This window comes from Bacillus rossius, chromosome 13 (assembly GCF_032445375.1).
Source record: "Bacillus rossius redtenbacheri isolate Brsri chromosome 13, Brsri_v3, whole genome shotgun sequence".
Taxonomy (NCBI): domain Eukaryota; kingdom Metazoa; phylum Arthropoda; class Insecta; order Phasmatodea; family Bacillidae; genus Bacillus; species Bacillus rossius.
In genome coordinates, this window is record NC_086340.1 from 29188728 (window position 1) to 29210912 (window position 22185).

The 22185-nt window shown below is 39.1% G+C and overlaps 1 protein-coding gene across 1 annotated transcript in view; it reads left to right on the top strand.

Annotated features, from left to right (window-relative positions):
* The window catches only part of LOC134538612 (hemicentin-2-like), a 331364-nt gene extending 309690 nt beyond the window's left edge, over positions 1-21674 (top strand). Inside the window, exon 6 of the mRNA XM_063380043.1 lies at positions 19250-21674. Coding sequence (XP_063236113.1) covers positions 19250-19451 — 202 coding nt within the window. The 3' untranslated portion in view covers positions 19452-21674. The remainder of the gene's footprint in view (positions 1-19249) is intronic.
* Positions 21675-22185: the final 511 nt, after the last annotated feature.

The following is a 22185-nucleotide window of genomic DNA, read 5'->3' on the forward strand; positions in this document are numbered from 1 at the left end:
ACTCCTAATCCTTACCTCCAAATCCAGCTGTCCATGTGAAGTGTCTCCAGTGGCTGTTTTGAGTCTGTATGGGATGGATGTTCTCTTCAGCTTTTCCCTACTTACAATATATGTGGGGACTACAAATGCTGATGCCCCTAAGTCAACAGTAAGTAAACACTGTCTGCCATTTATCCATCCACTAAGCAAAAAATGGCATGGCATCTACAAAGTAAGGATACAGAAAAAAAACCTAGAGGCTACCATTTCCCATGCGCACCCTCACACCAGCTACTGCTCGTTTCCCTGTTGTTCTTCCTGCTTCTCTTTCTACTGCAGTCCCACTGGATGTGCCCTAGTTCTTTGCAAATTAAGCACCACGGGTGTCCTCCTACTCTTCTGATCTTGGTACCTGGAGTATTATTCAGTAACTTCTTCAATGTCCTGATAATATCTCCTTCATTTGTGGTGTTTCTGGCACTTGCTTCATTGTAGGGATCCAGTCCAGCTCTTCTTGTCCTGATTCTTGTGTTTCTTGAGGCACTGCATTCTGCTTCGATTTCCAAGGCAAGAACCATGGCATCACATTTCTTCTTGTGTAGGACAAAAAGAAGAGTTTGTTAAACCTCCGCATCTCTGAGTCCGTCTATAAATGCACTAGTGGCAAGCTGCTGGCGGAGATCTGTTGTTGCATCTGGGTAGGTGAGGTGCACGAGTCGCTTATTATTAGCTACTAATTCCAGAAAGATTTCCGAGAATCGCTTTTGACGCGTTTTCGGGACTCTTCTATACACCTCGTCAGTATGTGCTCAAAAACTTCGACTAGTACAACATTGTCCTCCTGATCCGTAATTGGTATGGTCTGCAGCAGCTCGAGTGGAGATCCTCGCAGGGCCAAGACGAGTGCTGCAGCCTTCTCTTCCTCGTCCCAGCCATATACTTTAGCAGCTACCTTGAAATGTCGCCTGTAGACAGCCCACGACGATTGGCCACCGAAGGTGGTGGCTTGAATTTTTGGTGGCCAATTGCAGCGCCTTCCACCTTCACTTCCCCGGAAGAACTCCTCTGTTTCGTAGCACATGTAGCTTTCTTGATCATTCGATGCATTTTTCAGTTACAGCTTTCACTCGCTGTTCGGTGGCCTGCTCTAGCTGAGCTAGCTGTTGAGCCACCAGTTCTTCATGTTCAGCTATATACTGCTTTCAACGCTACACCTTGCCTTCGAGTTGAATAATTGATACTTACATCTTCTTCATTTCCTCTTGAGCAGCCACCAGCTCACTCTGCATGTTTTCTTGCGCCACCACAGGCTGGTTCTGCATATCTTATTGTGCTTGTTTCATTTCCTCTTGGCCCTTCTTCATTTTTTCAATTTCGCTCTTCATGACATTCTTCACCTCTTCTTGGCTTTTTCATTTTAATTTTTCCAATTCGTTCTTCATCTCCTCTTGGCCAATCTTCATTACATTCTTCATCTTCCCTTGGCTATTATCAGTTTTATTCTTCAGCTCTTCTTAGTTGTTTCTATTTCCATTCTTCATTTCCTCCATATACATTTTTATCTTGGCTAAGAAAGCCATTATATTCATAAGTTCTTCGGCAGCCATCTTCCTTATCCACATACACTACCAGCCTGTTACTATTACTACTGCCCTGTGATGTCCTATAATTTCACCCACGATGCAACCTAAACTTATAAACAAAACTAACCCTTACTTTACAACTACACACAATGTTAACTACAGTTTTTAACATTAATTTCAATCTCGAAAATATATACTATAATATTTTTAAAAAATTTATTACATTTACTTTTAGTACACTGTGAATTAATCCTAATTCCTTTAAATGCCCTGGTAGAGGCAATCGGGTTCGTAAAGATAGCCCAATTAATTTAAACAGTTTTATTTGCTAAAGATATTTACATTACTAATTAAATTACCATGCTTAATGTCTATTCACAAATCACTAAGTATCTGTCCAGTCCGCAGTTCGCACTCCTCGCTGGAGCTAGGCTCAGCAGTGGTTCGCCCCTCACCACGCACCTGTCCACACACACACAGTCTCGCGTCACTCGGTCGCACTCGCACGGTCCCGTCGCTCCGCGCCTGCGCCGCTCGCTGAACACACTTTTCACTCAACTCGCCTGCTGGAACCCTTGCGGGGACCAGCGTCGCCGCTTTCAAACCCGTTGGCCGTGTTTCTGTAACCGACTGGAGTGGTTGTGACGTGTCGCTTCATACCGGGCCGACCCGACGCTCGAAGCGTCCAGAACCTCGGCGCTCATTCCCGCCACTTCACGCGGTGGCCTCTGTAAGACCGCGGAATTCCCAGGCCACTCAGGGATAGATAACAGCACCGAGTAATAATGCTTCAGGGCGGGGGAGGGGGTGACCAGGCCAGGCAGCTCTAATCCCCCAAGGTATGCGCGCGTGACGTCAGAGTCCGTGTGGACGCTCCAGGCCCCTTGGGTACATGGCAGGCGTTGCGCCCTTGCCTCGTTCGTAACTATATATACACACACAGCTTGTGTCATAATTATACCGACAAACAACATGGGTTGCAAGTTCACCGCGATAAAATTAAGTTTTTCATTCATTTTTCGGACTTGTTATTTCCCCCAATAATTTCAAAGAAATCGTTTTTATGACAGCGAAGTGTCTGAAGAGATTTCTTTAGTATAAAATTATCCGCACACTTAATCATAAACACATTCTCAATTATTTGCAATAAATATAAATTGCTCAGCACCAACCTCAAAGGCGTAGCAACCTTAGGTAGCTATTTAAACCATGAGCCGTACGTATTTTTTTTTTAACCTTTTTTTTTCGTGTTGAACAAGCAGTCGATGTTTGTCGGTCGAATTCTAACTCATCTCTGAACAGTATAAAGTGCAAAACGTGCAAATGGTGCAAAACTAAATAAATCATCATCCAACCATCGTGAGTCTATTTTCCCGACAAACTGGGATACACGTCAGGATCATCGAGAGAAACCTTTGGGGGGGGGGGGGGGGAAGAGAAATGTTTTCTTCAGGCCCCGTCCCTATTTACAACTTTTTAAACCCCACAATTTTACAAAAAAAAATGTTAACATAAACGTCACCTTGGCGCATTACTGTAAACGTGATCTGTATTAAGTTCCCAATGAATTCTAGTATCAACAGACTCGTAATTTTTTTCGTCCTATCAGGGTAAGTTCAGGTTTTTTTTTTTTTTTTTTTTAAATATCTCAATATTTAACCGGGTCCCGGAAGATCTTGCCCATCATCCCCCAGCCCAGTTTTTCTAGCCTCGTAGACGGGCCTTGTCCGCGTCACAGAATATAAGAGCCTGCGAACCTGCGCGAGATGTGGGAAGAGCTGGGTTGTGGGGAGTTTTCCGGCCGGAGGGTGTGAAGGGGAGGGGGGGGAGCGAGGTGAAGTGGGATTTATTTTTCCATTAACTTGCTCGCAGCCCGCGCTGTCCCCGAGGGAGCGACAGGAAAACGTGTGCCTGCTCTGCCCCCTTTCACCCCCTTGCAGGCCTTCAGCATCTCTCCCCCGAGGCGTGACCGCTACTGCTGCTCGCTCCTGTTCCCGAGGAGGCGGTGTCCTCAGGTACTTTGCATCCAGTGTTGCGTGTTTTTTTCGCATGATTTTAAAAAAAAATTCATAATATATCCATATTTATATGTTTCGAAGTTATAATTTTTTTAAGCGCGTTATGAAAAAAAGTATGAGAGTGAACTTTCACGATGCCCGCGCAGCATGCAACGAAATTTTCACACGATGAAAAAAGAGGCTGCATACCAATAATAATTACACATGTGCTTTTTAATCTAATATTTTAGTGATTGATATTGAATACTGGTACATGTCATTTAAACATTTAATGGGAATATTGGTGATATAAATGATGTTTACAAATTTTTAAAGTGTATTTATATAAGTGAGATTATGTTCCCTTAAGTATAATTTATTTGCGTTATAAATTATTACATTATTAATTAATAAATAACTCAAATTAATAAATTGAAATAAATATTATTCATATTTATTTGTTTTCATTATTAATTTAAATTTATCTCCATATTTTATGCAATAAAATAATAATTTTTTTAACGTGTTTCTATTATTATTGAATACATATTTATTGTACCTCGTTGGGAAATTACATTGTGTCCATTATTGACCCATTTGAGATTATTTAACATTTCTATATAACTTTTTTCTTTACCCAGTGGTAAAAGGCACTATGCCCACTATACCAATTGCATGGCAAGTTACAGCCTTTTAAATGAGCACCAAGACCAGTTTTAATCAGAGGAATACAGCACCATGTTGACTTTGTGCTGTTTATTTCTAAAAAAACAATTAACATTGCTTTTTTACCAGCTGGACATAGTGTTGTTTACACCCTGTGGCTGTTTCTAGAACTAACAGAGGAAGGTTTCATTGTTGCCATTTTGATTGCTGTTTGAGACTTTCAATGTTGTTTTTCAAAAAACCTTGTGGTAGAATAGATACAAGATGGATCCAAACTCAAATTTTTATTGATTTATAATTTATATACTAAAAGTATAGACTTTGAACGATTAATCCAAAACGGTATGCCACATGAAAATGCTTTCAGTAGGTACATGCTACGATTGATATAAAAATTTGGCCTTAAGTTCTTTAAAACCAAGAAAATACATTTTTCGTGTCTTTGCACATAATTTTTGAATAATTAATATTTCAACCATATTTAATTGTTTATAAAATGTATTTTAAATATGGTTGAAATATTAATTATTCAAAAATTATGTGCAAAGACACGAAATATTTTAAGAAATAATTTTGGCTCGTTAACCTGCTTTCTTGAGGGGCCGCCTAGCTAGGTGTGTATTTGTGTTAGTGAAGTGGGATGATAGGTAGGCCTACGGCGCTTGCTGGTGTTTCTAGCTCGATATCGCCTCTAAAGGACCTTCACACTGTCAAACTTTCGCTTCCAGCTCTTTCCAATATGGTTGGTCAAATAATGTTGAAAGTTTATGACGTCACCGAAAACGTCACTAGTGCAGTATTATTTGTTTGACAATTTGGGTGACTAGGGTACATCAAATATTTTTAATATAGGGCTGTTTATAAACCATGTTGGATGCTGGATGAAATTCAGCCAATCAGAACCGTACCCAGTTAAAACAAAGATTTCACCCGTTTCTGCCACAAATGATGTTTAAAATGGCGAAGAACCCAAATTAGATTTAAAAAGTTACCAAAGATAATTTGTACACAAAATATGTTATATGTTAAAAGAAAATTATATGGCTGTAACTTTTAAAGGTCCCTGAACATTAATTTCATTATGTTACGAGCATTATTGTGGTTCAGAATTTACAAATGTCATAAAGTTAAAAAATGCACAAAAATCATAAAACTTTCAATTTTTCTTTCCAACCAGTAATGTGCTGCATTATTTCAATTTCTTAATTACATAGTAAATTTTAGAGCTTGAAGTAGTTCAATCCAATAATTAACTTCGACAGTGTTAAATGATTTCAAAAAAAATTTGAGGTCATCTGTCCAACTTTATTTGATGGAGAAAATCAGAAGTCGCGATCCTTCCAACATTTCCCCTCTAACTATATTGTCAAATATAGTTTAAAAGGAAAATTGTACAGTGTGGCAAGGACTTTAGCGCAAGGCTCTGAACGTGCGCGCGGTCTGCTTGTCTTTCATAGGCCAACTGTACGATTTGAGTAGTAACCATAGCAATATATGGTGGGTAAATTAAGATAAATGTGCATTACAAGTCCCTTGAGTCAGTGCCGTAACCAGGATTTTTTGAAAGCGGAGTTCCATTGTATCCATTATATAATTATTTATGAATAACATTTCTTAACAATTGAATTTTAAAAGAATATTGATTGTCACAATAAAAACAAATCTAGGAAAAGTAGACTTTTAGACCTCCCATGTTTACTCATATAAATTTAGGTAATGATTTTGCTTGAGAAAATAAACCTGAAAAAAATTATAATTTCATTTTAGTTTAATTATTTTTAATACTTTGTTCTTAAAAAGATTGTTTGATGGTTTCGTTTAAGCAATTAATAAATACTAACCTACGTGTGTGAATGTTATTAAATACATGAAACATACATGTTACGTTTGTGTGAAATACATTCTTACTTAAACACGTGTGCTAACCGGCATTAAATATAGACTAATTAGAAACATAACTCCTGTAGCCTTTGTGTATGAGTCATTTTGAGCTACAATGGGGAGAAAAAACATTATTGTAGCTAAGTGTGTGCTAACCGGCATTAAATATAGACTAATTAGAAACATAACTCCTGTAGCCTTTGTGTATGAGTCATGTTGAGCTACAATGGGGAGAAAAAACATTATTGTAGCTAAGTTGCTATACTTTTTTTTTCTTGTTTTGCTTCAGTTTTTTTTTTGTTTTTTTTTTTTTTTAATATTGGAAGGGATGGTCTGGAACCACGAACCATCCCCCAGGGCACTTCCCTGCTTGAGGGCTTGCAAGAATCTATATTTAGCCTACCCACTCTCATTTTTCTTGTTTGCTTGTATTCTGTGTGTTTACATATTTATCTTTTGTATGTTTTTTGAGGTTCCCCAGGACACTTATTGCAACCTACAATGGCGTATGTCCAAAACAAAATCTGAAATCAATCTCCCCATTGCAAGAACCCATATATAGGTTATATAGGTCCTATATAGGACCTATTTAAACCAATAATAAATGTAGTTTAAAAATTAAATCCAAAAACATAACTACTCATCCACCCCCAGCGAATTGTTAAATTCTCTTAGTAAACCAACACCTTTCGTATAACTTCAGTGGTTTTTAAATCGTGCTTTTTTCTGAAGCTCTGCACAACTTATGTGTAGATAACGGAAAATTTCGCAGATTCATTTCGTGATAGCTGAAATTCAAAAATGTGTACCATTCTGCTGATAACCATTATTGGCTCGCTGTTTAACTGGACCTCTGTGGGCCAATGAGAGACTATCAACTAAAGAAGCATCGAATCACAAGCTACCCAGTGGAGACGTCTCACAAGTTAGCACCCAACGAACACGTGTGTTTTCTTGAGAAAAGCAGAGTATGATGGAGGCTATCTTAGAGGTCATGGAACCCACAAATTTTTCTGGTCTCTAGTTATGTGAGCCCATGTGGGCTCATTTGCTCCCCAAATGACTGAGCCCAGGGTTTTCCCTGTGTCTATGCAAGTTTTACCTGGGCTCAAAACAACTAGTTTTAGTCGAGAATTAAGATACGGAGTTAGTAATGGCATGAATCACTGCCATGGCTGACCAATCCCCCAATTAATGAAATTGATGCATGCTACCCTTTTTGGGAGATTGAAACCCCGCATGATAAAGGCGTACAGACTTCGGCCTGGGTTTATAAACTACGCAAGGAACGCAACAACTCAACAACGCAAGAATCAAACAACGCAAAAAAAATCACACCTTTATATAGCACGTAATTTGCAAGTCGTGATCAAGCCTACAACTTGAAATTGTAAAACAAGTTTCTTCCCCGGGATTCTATTGATAATTTATGTAAATAATCATTTGGGATGAATGTACGATGGCGCACAAACGAGCATTGGAGGTACTCGATCAAACTTTGAAAGATTTGCGCAATAATCAGGACCTATTTGGAGGAACGATGATTCTTCTGGCCGGCGATTTTTGCCAAACGCTGCCAGTCGTTCCAAGATCAACCGTTGCTGATTAAATAAACGCTTGCTTGAAGTCATATGATTTGTGGAGATACGTGAAAACTCTCAAGTTAACAATGCGAAACGCTTTACAAAAAGACGAATCGGGGGAAGTGTTTTCCAAACTATTATTAGATATTGGCAATGGAAAAATTCCGACTGACGCTTCCACTGGTCTCATTTCGTTTCCAAATAATATTTGTCAATACACAACGTCAAAAGAATAATTGATCACGAAAGTGTTTCCGAGTATTGGTACAAATTACATAAACCATTTTTTGTTGAGCGAACGAGCCATTTTGGCACCGAAAAATAAGGACGCAGACGATTTGAACTTAAAAATTCAAAGTCGAATCGCCAGCCAATTGCAATCATTTAAGTCGATCGATTCCATTACTGATCCAGATGAAATCATCAATTATCCAATTGAATTCATTGGATTTTGTAGGAATTCCACCGTACAATTTGCAGCTTAAGGTCGGTTCGGTGATAATCATGCTACGCAATCTGAACCAACCGGAACTATGCAATGGAAAGAATGGCTGTTAAGAAGCTGATGGAAAACGTAATTGAAGCAACGATTATTACAGGAAATTTCAGAGGAGAAGATGTTCTAATCCCAAGAATACCACTTATTCCAAACGACTTGCCGTTTCAATTTAAGCGTGTCCAGTTTCCGGTTCATCTTACATTCACAATGACGATTAATAAATCACAAGGCTAATCGTTGGAAGTTTGTGGAATAAACCTTGAAATGCCATTTTTTCCTTACGAGCAGTTGTGTGTGGCATAGTCGAGAGTCGGCGAACCATCGGCACTATTCGTTTTCTCTCCGGATGGAAACACACAAAATATCGTCTATCACCAAGCATTGCAATGAAAGCATTAAAAACACCAAAAAAGTATTACCAAAACAATGAATTCCGAATTATTTAATCATTTCTTTAAATTCATTATTTTACTAAAAAAAATTATTTCAAAACAATTTAAGAAAATATTCGGTTAATTCAATTCCTTCTCGACGAACTGACTGAATATATTAAATGAAAGATGAATTGCAACGCATGCTGGGCATTAGCTAGTACGCTCACACACACACACGCATACACAATATATATATATATATATATATATATATATATATATATATAGTTGAAATTTGACCACTCGAAAAGTCTACAAATTTAACCGTTTTAAATGTAAATATAGAATAATGACCTCGAACGGGATGAACTCCATTAATGAAGTGATAATTTACTGTATAAAAACTATACTAAGTTGCAGGTGTGTCAAATTGGTAGTGACCATGTAATATACCACCCTATAGCAGATTAAACTTGAATGCCAAGCTAATCTTATTCATAAAAATGACTGTGTGTGTCTGTGTATGTGTGTTTGTGTTCGTCTTATATGCGTTCGCACAATCTTCATCCGACTGAGATGAAACTATGCACACTTGACCTTCGAAACACAGGGAAGGTCACTATCCAGGTGAGATTCTGATAACATCAATCCTTAAAGCAGAATTTAGTTTTACTTTATAAAATTTCGTCATTGCATTGATAACTCATCGTTCATCCGATCACTATGAAATTTTGCACACTTGACCTTTAAAACCATGGAGATATTAATTATTCTATGGATTGGTTGTCTGTTCTGAAGTTGAAGTCCACTGGTTAGCAATTGGGTAGCAAAACAAATCGTAGCTTCATAAAGGCTAATATGCTATAAATTTGTTTAATATATTGAATGAAACTCGCCAGGAAAAATCTTAAAGATGCCTTCGTGTATTGAATATTGCTGAAAAAGATAATACCAAACCTCTGAAAAAAATTAGGGTTGAACTTCATCGTAGCCAAAAAATGTTCTGCTATGAGGTCGTTCTCATTTTAACTTCAAGTATTAACATGGGAAATATTGTATACACCAACTACCTCCATGTTTAAAACCCGAGGAAGGTCACTGTTTAGGTGATATTTCGTAAATACCAACCCTCAAAGCAAAAATTATGGTGGCCCGCGAGTAGTATCGGATAGTTATCAGTAAGTAAGTAAGTGCTTTATGTCAGTTCCGAATAATGGTAGCGAGCGAGTCGAGAGAGATGTATAGAAAGATAAAGAGAGAGATATAGAGATATAAAGATAGAGAGTGATGGTGTGAGATAGGGATAGATATAGAGTGATAGAGAAATATAAAGTGATGGAGAGAGATATATCTATGTATAGATATACAGAAGAGGTATAGGTATATATAGATATAGATATGCATAGATATATCGATTAAAATAAATATAAATATATATAGAATATATACAGAGATAAAACTAAATGGTTAGAGATACAGCTATTTTATATAGACAGACCGATGTATAGAGATATAGAGATATGGATGTATATAGAGATATAGAGATATATAGATTTGAGAGAGATAGAGTGATTAGGAGAGATTAGTAAAATTTAAGAGAGATATAGATAGAGAGAGATGCTTTTTTATGTGTATACAAACTTAAAAAATTACAGAAATAATTAAAGAGGCATTGCAACGCCTACCGGGCAATAGCTAGTCTGTAATAAAATTAACGTAGCGAGTTACTTTACACTTACATATTATCTAACTTTTATGTTAATTATTCTATCTGTGAATGTATTTATTTTGAGTCTTGTAACTGGCTAATAAATGAAGTTACCAAAAATTATTGAATTTGATTATTTTTTTCTAATCGCACATAAATAAAAGCTATCGCTGGTAAAATCGATAGATCTTAATTGTAAAATGTATCATTTGATTTAATCTGTTAAGAAAAGAGAACCCCTGAAACAAATTAAATACTGTATTTAGTTTTTATTAGAAAATGTTTTTCTCTGAACAATAAAAAAATCAGATTTTAAATTAGGTACTTGAGCGGGAAAAGTTTTCTTTTGACAGTATTTTTGAAACTTATTTTTTCCAAATCATAATTAGTTCTATTTCTTTACTTAAGTATTTCAACGGAAAGTTTAGTAATTAAACTGGAATAATGAAAAGAATAGTGATAATATTTGAAGAAGATGGGTGAGTAAACAATGCGAAAGCTTCGATTTTGTTTCAGTAATCTCTGTCTTCTTTAGCCCGAAGACAAAATTACCGCAATTTTATTAGCACGAACCGTCAAAAGTAAATAAATCACAAAATGTATGGACATAAACGATATTATAATAAATTAATGAGAATGTATTCAAAATTTGTTGTTGAGTTATATAAAAATTATGTAATTAAAACAATATTATCATACTGCCTTAAACCTTTGACTCTTACGAGACGAATCATTGTAAGCCAAATATTTGTTTCAAAACACCGTTTTCATCATCAAACATAGGCTTACGTACATTAATTATCCAGCTCTATAACAACATTGATGCTGTTCGAAAACATATGCAGGACACGGGCAATGAAAATCAGGGGTGTTCAACATTAGCAAAAAATACTGACGCATGTACAAACATATGCTAATACGGTACATTGCAAATTTTATGAACACAAAACACTTGTTTATACACAGTAATTTTAAAGTCATAAAATAAATATAACCACTCGAATATATGCCTAATTATACTACTAAGTAAGTTTCTGGTTTTACAAATATGTGGTACAAGTAAAGATGATCTCATTAACCAATCAAGGACGCAAATATGAAAACATACTATTAAAAATATTATTCGTTGGTTATTACATTGTGCCCCAAATTCAACGTAACATTTTTTTCCAAGTTGTAAAACTAAATTTACTAGGCTGTTGGCACGATTTCAAACATGACTAATTGGTAATTGCTAGGGGCAGGCATTTTTCGCGAAAAGGTTTAGACAGCCATTAGACTGAAATATCGTGTAGCCGCACCATCTGATTGGCGGCCGTCTGCAAGATAAGACTTTGCCGTTATTTGGCCGAGCCATTCAGGACGCGTTTGCTTATTGTGATTGGTATGCCGACATTAGACATGTACCTGAAAGAAACTCGACCAATCACAACACAGGCGATGTTACAGTGTTTTAAATCTCAGCTAGTCTCAAAAGCTTTTCGCGAAAAATACATGGCCCTGCTGATAGCTTGTTCGGATGTTTTCCGTTGTGAATGAGCCATAAATTGTAATATTCTCCTGGCTCAACTTTAGGCTTAGCATAATTTAAATAAATATTTTTTTGTATTTTTTTTCTGTAGCCTGTTACAGCCTATCAAAATTTTATCCCAGTATTGTACTCTCCTACTTAATTTTGTCTCCGGCCGTTTCATCCACGGGCTCCCACACCACTCAAGTCCTGATTAAGCATCGTCTCATGTCTCCCCGCTCCTCGGCACGTACGCGAGTGAAATTTCGCACCCCTTCAGTGCTCTGCGCACGTCCTGCAACACGCTACCTTTGTTTCCGTCAGCCCTCTTGGGCACACCCGGAGCTCAAGCTACAGTTGACCGAAGCAACTTTGGTCAGGTTCGCCGGCACAGGTTACAGTCGGTCCCGACACGCCTCGGGAGTCCTGTAGGCGGCCTTTCCCACTACGCAGCACTAACCCCCCCCCCTTCTCTTTTACCCTCTATCCATTCCAGATCCTTCCATCTGGATAAACCCCCTCCCGGTCTCTATAACAGACCCCAGGCCGGCGAACGGACAGCTTGCGCCATCTCCCGGTGGCACGGCGAACTAAATTACCTTCTCTTAGGCGTCGGAGCGAGCGCTCTGGCGGCCGCGACCATACTTAATCGAAGTTCCTTTCCTCCCCGACAGAGCTCGCACCAAGAGGGCTCCATATGGTACTACCTTTCGCTAGTCTCTCCCCCCCCCCCCCCCCCCGCGAGACTTTTGCGTACCAACACAGAGTCAGTTCCTGTTGTCTCCAACAGAGCGCTCTGCTTTGCACCTCTGAGGCCCCTTTAAGTTAGTTAAGGAGCCCTCTTCATATCTTTTTTTTGGAGGGCGGAGCAAGTACTCCGCCGGGCTTATTCTAGCCAATCAGAGGCCACTTCTCCCACTCCCTAAGACTCCGGGCATCTCGCTCAAACTTAACTTCATGTCACCTGGAAGAGCGGGAGATTCTTCCTTCGGCGGTCACCGCGATAGCATCTCGTGCCGGAGCTGCATTACCCGCGCCGTTTATGTATTCAGCCGCCGCAACCTAGCTAAGAGATGTGATCTCTCAAGTTCGGGAGTGTTCCCTAACAATTTTTTTTATTCTTCTGGTTGGCTATTTGCCATTAGTTTAGCCTAGTAGTAATTTCGCATTATGTTTCGCGACGGTTCATCGCGACTACTCGCGCCGCCTCCCTTCGGGGTGTGACTTCACTTAACTTCACTTCACTTCACTTCAACCCCAGATCGGTAAGTGGAAAAGTCAACGTCCTGTTGGACAATTGTTGCCTCCCCGTCATCCTTTTGCCCTAACTTAATTAGTTTACTATTCTTGACCACTGGATTCCCTTTTGGTTCCAGTGGGGTTCAAGACTTGAGTCAAGAAATGTTTCAAGACTCGAGTGAAGTTTCCTTTCAAGACTTAGTCTGCCAAATTTACGCTGATCCTTCGGTGATTGAAGCCCAGAACCTCCTAATTATGCTCCTCCAGTGAACAGTCCGCTACACAACATTTTGAATATGTACTCCTGCACCAATCAGAGCAAATAATGTTTTTTTATAACTATTACATTTATAAATTTTAAAACTATTATTGTTATTTTCATAGTCTCATTTATGAAATGTATCATAAAATTGTAACTAATGACTTCAAATGGCCCGGGCCCCCTTTAAAATAATAATTATTGATTCAAATAATGGTAATTTTGTAATTTCAAAGAACACCAAAATAATATAATGCAGATTTTAACTAACAATAAAAAGGGTAAATTTTAAGCAAACAAATTTTTTTTTTTTACTTAAAATACGATCCTCCTTCCTAGTTCCCTTTGTGAGAACTAACTAATATTTTTGGTTGCTCCCTTGTGTCCTCTGAGTATACAGTTGTTACTGTTTCGCCCACTTGATGCAGCTTCCAGTATTTTCAAAACCATAGATAAAGTTTCTTTAACTACACAAGGGGCTCATGAAACATATAAATAACTTAAAGAGTATGGGAACATTAGGTTCCAATTCGTTTTGTGCGTTATGGATTATTTTTGCAACAAAATAAAATCTTCACGTTTAACTCTTTAAAAAATTACGTTTTACTTTATTTCGCGAAGTTGTCGAGCAGACCTGACGGGCTGTTGTTATTACGGCTTTAATGACGATAACACACGAGACACGACACAGATGTATTAGTAGGGGCATGAAGATTTCGCGAAAAGATTTCGAGACCATTTGAAAGTTAAAACACGGTAGCATCATCTGAGTTTCGTGATGTGCCGGAAATTAGGCATTTCGTCACCTTTTTTTAATTTTTTCTATAATTTTAAAATTTTTTTGGGTTTCTTATTTTTTTAATTTATCTGGTGGTTAATGGGGGTGATTTACTTTTGTTAGGCCGGTGTACGCCACGGATTTAAACTTTGTGCCAGTGGACCGAAGCCCCTTCCCAGGGGGCCAATCTGATATTTTGCTGTCTAATGTGGACATGGTCAGCCCGGTTGAAATTTCTCTCGCCTGCAGTCACGTCCCGAGTTTGTAATTTTAATTCCCTGCATGACCAAAACTGCATAGAGCATCTCCTGGGCTGCAAGCTGCTACCTTGTAGAGACCTGCTGAGAATAGCATGTCTCGTCACGCATGGGGATCCAGTGGAGCTGTGTTCCCAGCGGAGTGGCGTTTTCTGTAACCCCCCCCCCCCCTCTCTCTCTACATCACTTTAGTTCTGAGAAATCCAGGAGCAGTGACCTGACATGAACTTAGCCAAGAGACCTAAAGAGACCTCTGCGAAACCTAGTGGCAGAAAAAAGCAACTTCACCCATGGTGGCCAGCGAGCTGAGACTACGCTCGTGACACCTGGCGGCGAGTCAGTTCACCACCTCCATTAGTTCCCCTTTACACCGCCAGAGCGCAGCGCCGCTACGCCTTATGGCCCTATGCTTCTTCCTCCCGACCTGTAGAAGTCAATTGTTCGTTGCTTTCGTTTCGGTCCGGTAGAGAGCGCGCATGTCGTGTTCTTGTCACGCCCGCCTCGGACTCCTTCGGAAATTTTCGGCTTAGAACCGAACCTTCCCCCCTCCTCCCTAGGGCTTTAGCGCCTGTTTTAATTAGAAGCCTCGTCCGCCCTCGGGCACTTAGTTCTCTGAGCTCGGCTACTGACCCCGTGTTCTCAGTTTCCTCTGCGCTAAGAGGCTTTTCGCGGGAACGGAGATTTTCGGTTGCACAAAAGATGTAGTCAGTTACTTAAGGGATGTGATCCCATTTGTACAGTAGCCAGGCAGAGGTAGTTTTTAGAAAAGTCATGCGTAATTAAATTTTTTTATTTATATTTAATTCCAAAAATTCTGGTTTCCTTCGCGCATCCGCGGATTCTCGGTGCGCGTCATCCTGATGTCGGCGCGAGACACCTCGCGAGCCCTGTTTCCACACCCTGTTTGACAGGGTCGAAGTTACGGAGGGAGAAATTGCCCCGCATGATCTTCGGGACCTCCAGCTGATCCCCCCCCCCCCCCCTTGTTAGAAGAGTTTGGCCCGAAGTCCGAGGTCATCCTGGAAAGACCCGGGTGATATGAGATATATATTTCTTTTTTTACTTAAATAGAAGGAACTAAAACAAAGATACCAGCGAGCAGTGCTTTAAGGACGTCATCCTCAAGAATCTGTAAAATCGAGGAAACTCATAAATATATGTAATTGTTGGGACATTCAAATTTGGTGCAATTTTTAAATTTTTGATTATGTAATAATTTTTTGTTAAGGTGTAATATGTATTATTTTAAATAATCCTGGGGCGCCCCCCTTTAACTTTGTTAATTACTAAGATTTTTATTGTCAGGTTTGAATAATACGAACACAAATTTCCTTAATAATAAACCAGGGAACCTATAGACCAAGCTACTTGTGTAGTGTTAATTTATTTATGATATACCTTCTTCCCTTAAAAGATCCACCAGCTCCCAAGTTGCTTGTGTCAGGGAGATCCAAATTATCTTGTTCTCCACCTCATGCCACCTCTGGTAAATAACTTTTTTTTCTTATTTTTCTTACCCAGCAAGTTTCCAAGGACTTTTTGATTAATTAAAAATAATATAAAAAATTGGGCACGAGGGGCGTTACAGTGATTGGGTAATTTATTTCCTATTTATGTCGATCGTTTCATAACCAATCATAGTAATTCAATGCGCAAGTAAACCCGTCCTGAGTTGCTCGGTCAAATAAGGCAACGACTTTTCTCGCAGACGGCCGCCAATCACAAGGAAGGAATCACAGGTGCGGGTGTACCTTGTTGCAGTCTTTTCGCAGTTCAGATCTTTTCGCGAAAAATGCCTGCCCCTATGTATTAGATTTAATACAATTTCTTAGACATAATCCATTGCAGTTTTGCACTGTTTTTGTGGGAAAAATTCATAAATGCAAAAACTATATATATAAATCTATACAGACCGGAAAAATTCGCGGATTCATTTCGCGGTAGGCTAGACTCCAAACTCGTTCACCTTCATTCTGAGTCAGTGATTGGACCACCGTTTACCTGAAGGACTCTAAGCCAGTGAAAAACCTTCAACAAAAGGAGGATTCAAATCACAAGCATCCCAGGTAACGCGTGTCACGAGTCATTATCCAATGAGCAGGTGCAATTTGTCCTAGTACATAGAGGATCGTTGAGTCTATCCTAGAGGTCATTGAAACCGCGAATTTTTCTAGTCTCTTAAATATATCCATGTATATATGTTCTTTATGGACTCCAAAACGGCTGGGCCGATTTTGATTAAATTTATAGGCAATCTTCATATTAGTCCATTGAGTGATCCTGTGAAATTTGGTAGCAATCGAATCAACTTTTTTTTGGCAATTTTTTTTCATATTTTCAATACAAATTAATACAAAATTAGATATTTTCAATTTTCTTTTTTTTTTGGGGGGGGGGGTTTGATTATTCACAATTAAAGGCTTTATTAGGGTTGGTAGTAAGAAATAAAAATGAAAACATAAACCCACATAAAACAAGCCTAAATCAGCTGATGTCAAGCAGATAAACCCAACGATGTACCAAAACAGGTGTTATGTACAGCGCAACAACTACAGCACAGACGAACACATTCTAACTTTAATATCAGACAGCACAAGAATTCCGTGGAAGGAATTAAGTCATGAAAAAAAAATAACAGCACAGACAAACACAGTGGGCTAGTGACGACGAGACAGTTTCAACAAGAACAAAAAATGCAAACAGACAACAAAACCTGAACAACGCAGCAAATATATACGAACAATGCGATGAAGATAATCGTACCTATATCATGTACAACACAAAGTAGACTACAACGACGAACATAGTAGGTTTCCTATGACAAAACATTTGCGACGTTTCGGGAACTGGCATTTGTTCCCGTCATCAGACTAGCTCTTTGGTAGAGCATTTGACCCTGATTGACCATGCACTTAAGGGCTGATATTATTGCTGTGAAAAATGGTTTGCAAGTAATTTTTGTACATTGGTTTTATTTTTTAATTTAATGTATTGAAATACAAATCTATTAGGTTGTTAATATTTTATATTTGTTCGAAACAGGATGGGTAATTACGTCCTCTTAGCTTGGACCCTACTAGTTAGAATACTGCTTTATTCGCGAGGGCCGACTGGCAGATATAAAGTTTTTTGTGTAGCTGTTCCATCTGACGTCACACGTCGCGGAAACGGAAGCTCGCTCCACAGTCTCCATAGAACTTTATAACCAAGAGATATAAGGATATATAGACTATTTGCCTGCAACTTGTCTCAAATTTGACATTTCTCAAAAAAAAAGTTACAGTTTTTCATATATCCTACTGCCACTGTTGATATGTCGACGGCGTATGTGAACAACTTCACGAGGTTGTCCGTATTCGTAAAAACAAACGTTATGAGTAGAGACCGGAAAAATTCGCGAATTCATTTCGCGACAGGCTAAAATACAAATAGTTATACCTCAGTGCTGCCTCTGCTATTGGCTCACAACTCACCTGGATGACTCTGGGCCAATGAGAAACGCCCGACCAAAGCTTTATCAAACCACAGGCTGCTACGTTGGGACGTCTCACAAGACAGCAGCCAATGAGTGGGTGGCATTTGACCGAGTGTACATAGAACTGTGGAGTTCATCCTACAGGTCATTGAACCCGCGAATTTTTCCTGTCCCTAGTTATGTGTTACTTTGCAAGTGACGGTCGGGAGATGGGTGCCGCTGGTATTAACATTTGAGGACCGTCCAATTTGAGACAGACTAAACCTGTAATGCACCCCCGTTGGTGAGCACAGCTGCTGATTTTTTGGGATAATTCGACGGTAAAAAAAATAAGAATACAAGTTCATCAAATATTACATTTTCACAGTTTGGACAAAACCCAAGACATTTGTACTATCATTTTTACCAGGCTTAGGTGAAAGAGTAAAAATATTTTTATCATACCTCGTAGCTTACAATAAATAAAAATAAGATTTTCAACTGGTTACACCCATCATTTGTTCACAGTTCCTACAAAGTATCCTATATAAGTATATGTGTGTGTGTGTGTGTGTGTGTGTGTGTGTTGGTGTGTGTTTAAAAGTTCAGCCACTCAAAAAGTCTACAAGTTAAAGCAAATATAAGAGGACATACCTACTGTACACCCTGAAATTCGGTTGCTATAAAATCTTGTAATAAATAAAAGTTTAGTAGTGAAGCGTATTAAATATCGTTATTCTAAGTACTATATAAATGTATTTCCTAAAACATGGTACCAGTGCAAGGATTGGGATTATCGGCCACAAATATTGGATTGTGAATACACGGCGGCCATCTTGGATGGCCCTGACCTTTGCCCTTGACCTTCAAAATTTGCCAAAAATTTCCCAAAATGATTCAAAATTTCCTCGAAATTCTCCAAAATGTCCAATTTTTAGATAAATATGCCCACCAAAAAAGTTTTTAAAAACTGAATAATTAAAATTAAATTTTTATCAAGAAAAAAACCAGTAAAAATTCAAAATATGAAATGCCTTAAAATATATTCGCTTTTAAAAGAACGAAAATTTCCCTAAGAGGTTTAAATTCCCCAATTACAAGCCTCCAATAAGCCGCTGAGGACATTTTACCCCAGCCGCCATCTTTGATGACTTCACGTTCACCATCGTGGCTTATGAGTTCACAATCCGTCATTATTATTAGCAAAAATGTGAAAAATTATATAAATTATAAAAAATAATTTTAATACAACTATAAAAAAAATTCACTTATGCCATTTATAAGTATATCCTTCCCCTAAAAGTTATAATTTTTTTTAAAATATATCAGTGATGCGAGTATGTTAACGGTAAGAAGAACTCACTTTACCGATGTCTACTACTGTAGGCCCATATGGAATCGTTCGGTTTTTATTTTTTGTCTATTTTTTTTTTTTTTAATTTCCCGTTCCCCCAAACACCCCCGCCACTGTGATGTGCGCAGGGAGAAGGGCTCCCTGGACGGCAAGAAGGTGGCGCGCCTGGACGCCTCGTCGCTGAGAGCCGCCGACGGCGCCGTAGCCTCCGAGGCCGTGTACAGCACGTCGCCGGCGTCCAGGCCCCTGCGCACCATCGCCGGCTCGCCCGACGCCGTCAAGGTGAGGCTGGGCGGCGGCGCGGTTCCCCAGCCGCCCACCAGGGTGTAGCACCTCCGTGGCGCGCGCTCTCGCCCCCTCCTCCTGCCTTCCCCTCCTCCTGCCTTCCCCCACCTCCATCCGCCGCCATCTTGTCTCTCTGTGCCTTCCGCCGCGGCGACGCGCCTCGCTTGGACATGGCGTCTCTCGTGCGTGTTGTTGTTGACTGTCTCGCCGCTGCACCTTCCTTCTTCGGCCATGCACAGCTTCGCGTCACTGCACCGAAGAGCACCAGGTCTGTTGCTGTTTGTTTTTTTTTTCCTCCCTCGTCACCAGCACAAGCCGTAGAAATGCACTTCAAAAGAGACGTCGCCGCCATTTTGGTTTTTACACTTACACTTCGCCAGCACTTCTGCTGAAAAGGCGGCACGCGTTGTATTTTTTTTTTTTTTTTTGTCTCTGCATGAGAAGGTAGTTCGCCAGCACTTTATATCTGAACGTTTATGTGTATCGTGCACTTTCTTTTTTTGGCTTGATTTAATCTAGCAATACGATTTGGGACCTGTGTTTACACCTCTCTCTCACTCTCCACGTGGTGTGTGGTTTTTGTTTAGCAGAACCTGCATTCCTACTTGAACACAGCAGCGTGACTGTGTGAAAACGAAAAGTAGGCGTGGTGGTAAAAAGCGTTCGTGAAGAGGAGATTGTGATTGGCAATTGGTGACGCACCCAAGATGACGCGTGTGTCCAGTGACTGTTCAGCTCCGCGTCTCTCTCTCTCTCTCTTTTATTTTTTAGGGGGCCTACAAATGTGTTCTTTGTGAGCAGTGGGGCCAACAGGACAGTAAGCTAACCTAGCCCTACTACCGACATTCACGTACCCAACATGAAAATTTAGAGTGCAGGACATGTGCAAGAATTTAATTTTTGAATGCTTTGTTACTAACAGCCTTTGGAGAGATGTTTTGTGATTCTTATAATAAATTATTGCAAAGAACTAACATAAGTTAGAACATTATTCATGATGATCTTTGTAAAAAAAAATGTTTATGTTGTTAAACAGGGTTAATATTTATGGAAATAAATGAAGTGTTATTGAAAAAAGTGTAAATTTTAAATATGTTAATAATTTGTGTACAGAATATATTATATTAGATTACTTCTCGTCGGGACAACTTACAATGCACACAATATATATGTGGCTACATAGAAAAATGAACATTTTTGGACTTTGCTAACTGTATAATATTGCCATTAGGACTAAACGGTACGTTCTTTTGACATAAAATTACTCTCAGTTTGATTAATCGTACAATCGTACATGTATGTAGTAGGATTAAGTAGGAAGATTGTTTAATCAGTAATAAATGTTTGTAAATTAAAGAATAAATGTGATAAATCAACTGTATAACTTTAATGTACGATCAGAATTTCAATTTGTGGTATTCCCTTTCTCCACTGTAGTATTATGTGTGTAATACTGTGGCTGTCTACTGTTAAATTGTTATATGTTGTGATTTTTCTTTATGTAACAGGAGACCACCAGCCATTTCACAGAGAGCAAAGTAAGACAACATAGATTTTTACCATTTGTATGCAAGCGATACAAGTTGTGTGAAAATGAAAACTATCTTTCTTAAAACTGATGAGCTTAAATCTTAATATATTGACAGACGAAATAGATATAAAGTTATTACATTTTGAGAAAAAAAAATTGTCCGTTTTGACATGCAAAAAAAATGTTTTGCAGAACTCAGTTAAGAGTACTCAGTAGTCTTGCAAGCACGGCATGAACTGTTTCCATGTATCTGACTGTTCTAGTTTGGTGAGCATCGTAAAGTATTCATAAAATATAAAATGTGCACTTTGATTCATTGTTCTCAGAAAAACCTTTTGGCCAAATGTTGGCACAGAAATCCAGGTGGTGCAAAACTATTTTTTTTAGTCGTGTAATTGGTATAGTGAATACTATTCACGTCTCGAGTTTTACGAAACAGGCCTCAACATGCTACTGCGGGATAAAAAAAAATATATTACCGGTAATTTCAACCCCTATTAACTGCTAATGAGCCCAATCTCCTTAAGAATTTTGGAACGAAATTAATGAAATCAATTGTTGATCAGGATTCAGACAGGTTTTACTCTCAGTACTCCTGGCCCATCCACGACACCTCATTGCTTCTCGGATGCTAGTAATGTCCTTCATCAAGGGTCGTGCATTCGTTGCGTGGGCCAGCAACGAGACGCTAGTCCTTCGAGTCGGACAGTCCCCGAGAAACACCCAGTTCTTCCCGGCAGCCAGACCGCGATGTGTCGACCCAGCCCCGGTCGCCGCAAACCACTTGTGGCGCACCTGCGTTAGGCCCTACTGAAGAACTAAAGACTCAAAGAACATAAATGATTTTATTTGACCCTACAGCTATTCATATGTTTCAGAGAACGGTGCCAAATAGATCTATACCAGAAAATTTCGCGGTTTCATTTCGTGATAGGCTAGAATCCAAATGCGTTTTAACTTTCTGCTGCTTCAATATTGGACCACAGTTTGCCTGCAGGACTCTGGGCAAATTAATACCCGTCGACGAAAGAAGTTTCAAATCACAAGCCTTCCAGTTGACAGTTCTCACGCGTCAATAGCCAATGAGCAGATGTGCCATAATAGGATCGTGGAGTCTATCCTAGAGGTCATTGAAACAGCGAATTTTTACATTCCCTACAAATAGTTATAGACCTGCAAAATTCGCGGGTTCAATGACCTCCAGGATAGACTCTACTACACTTTACACACTCGGGAAAATGCCACATG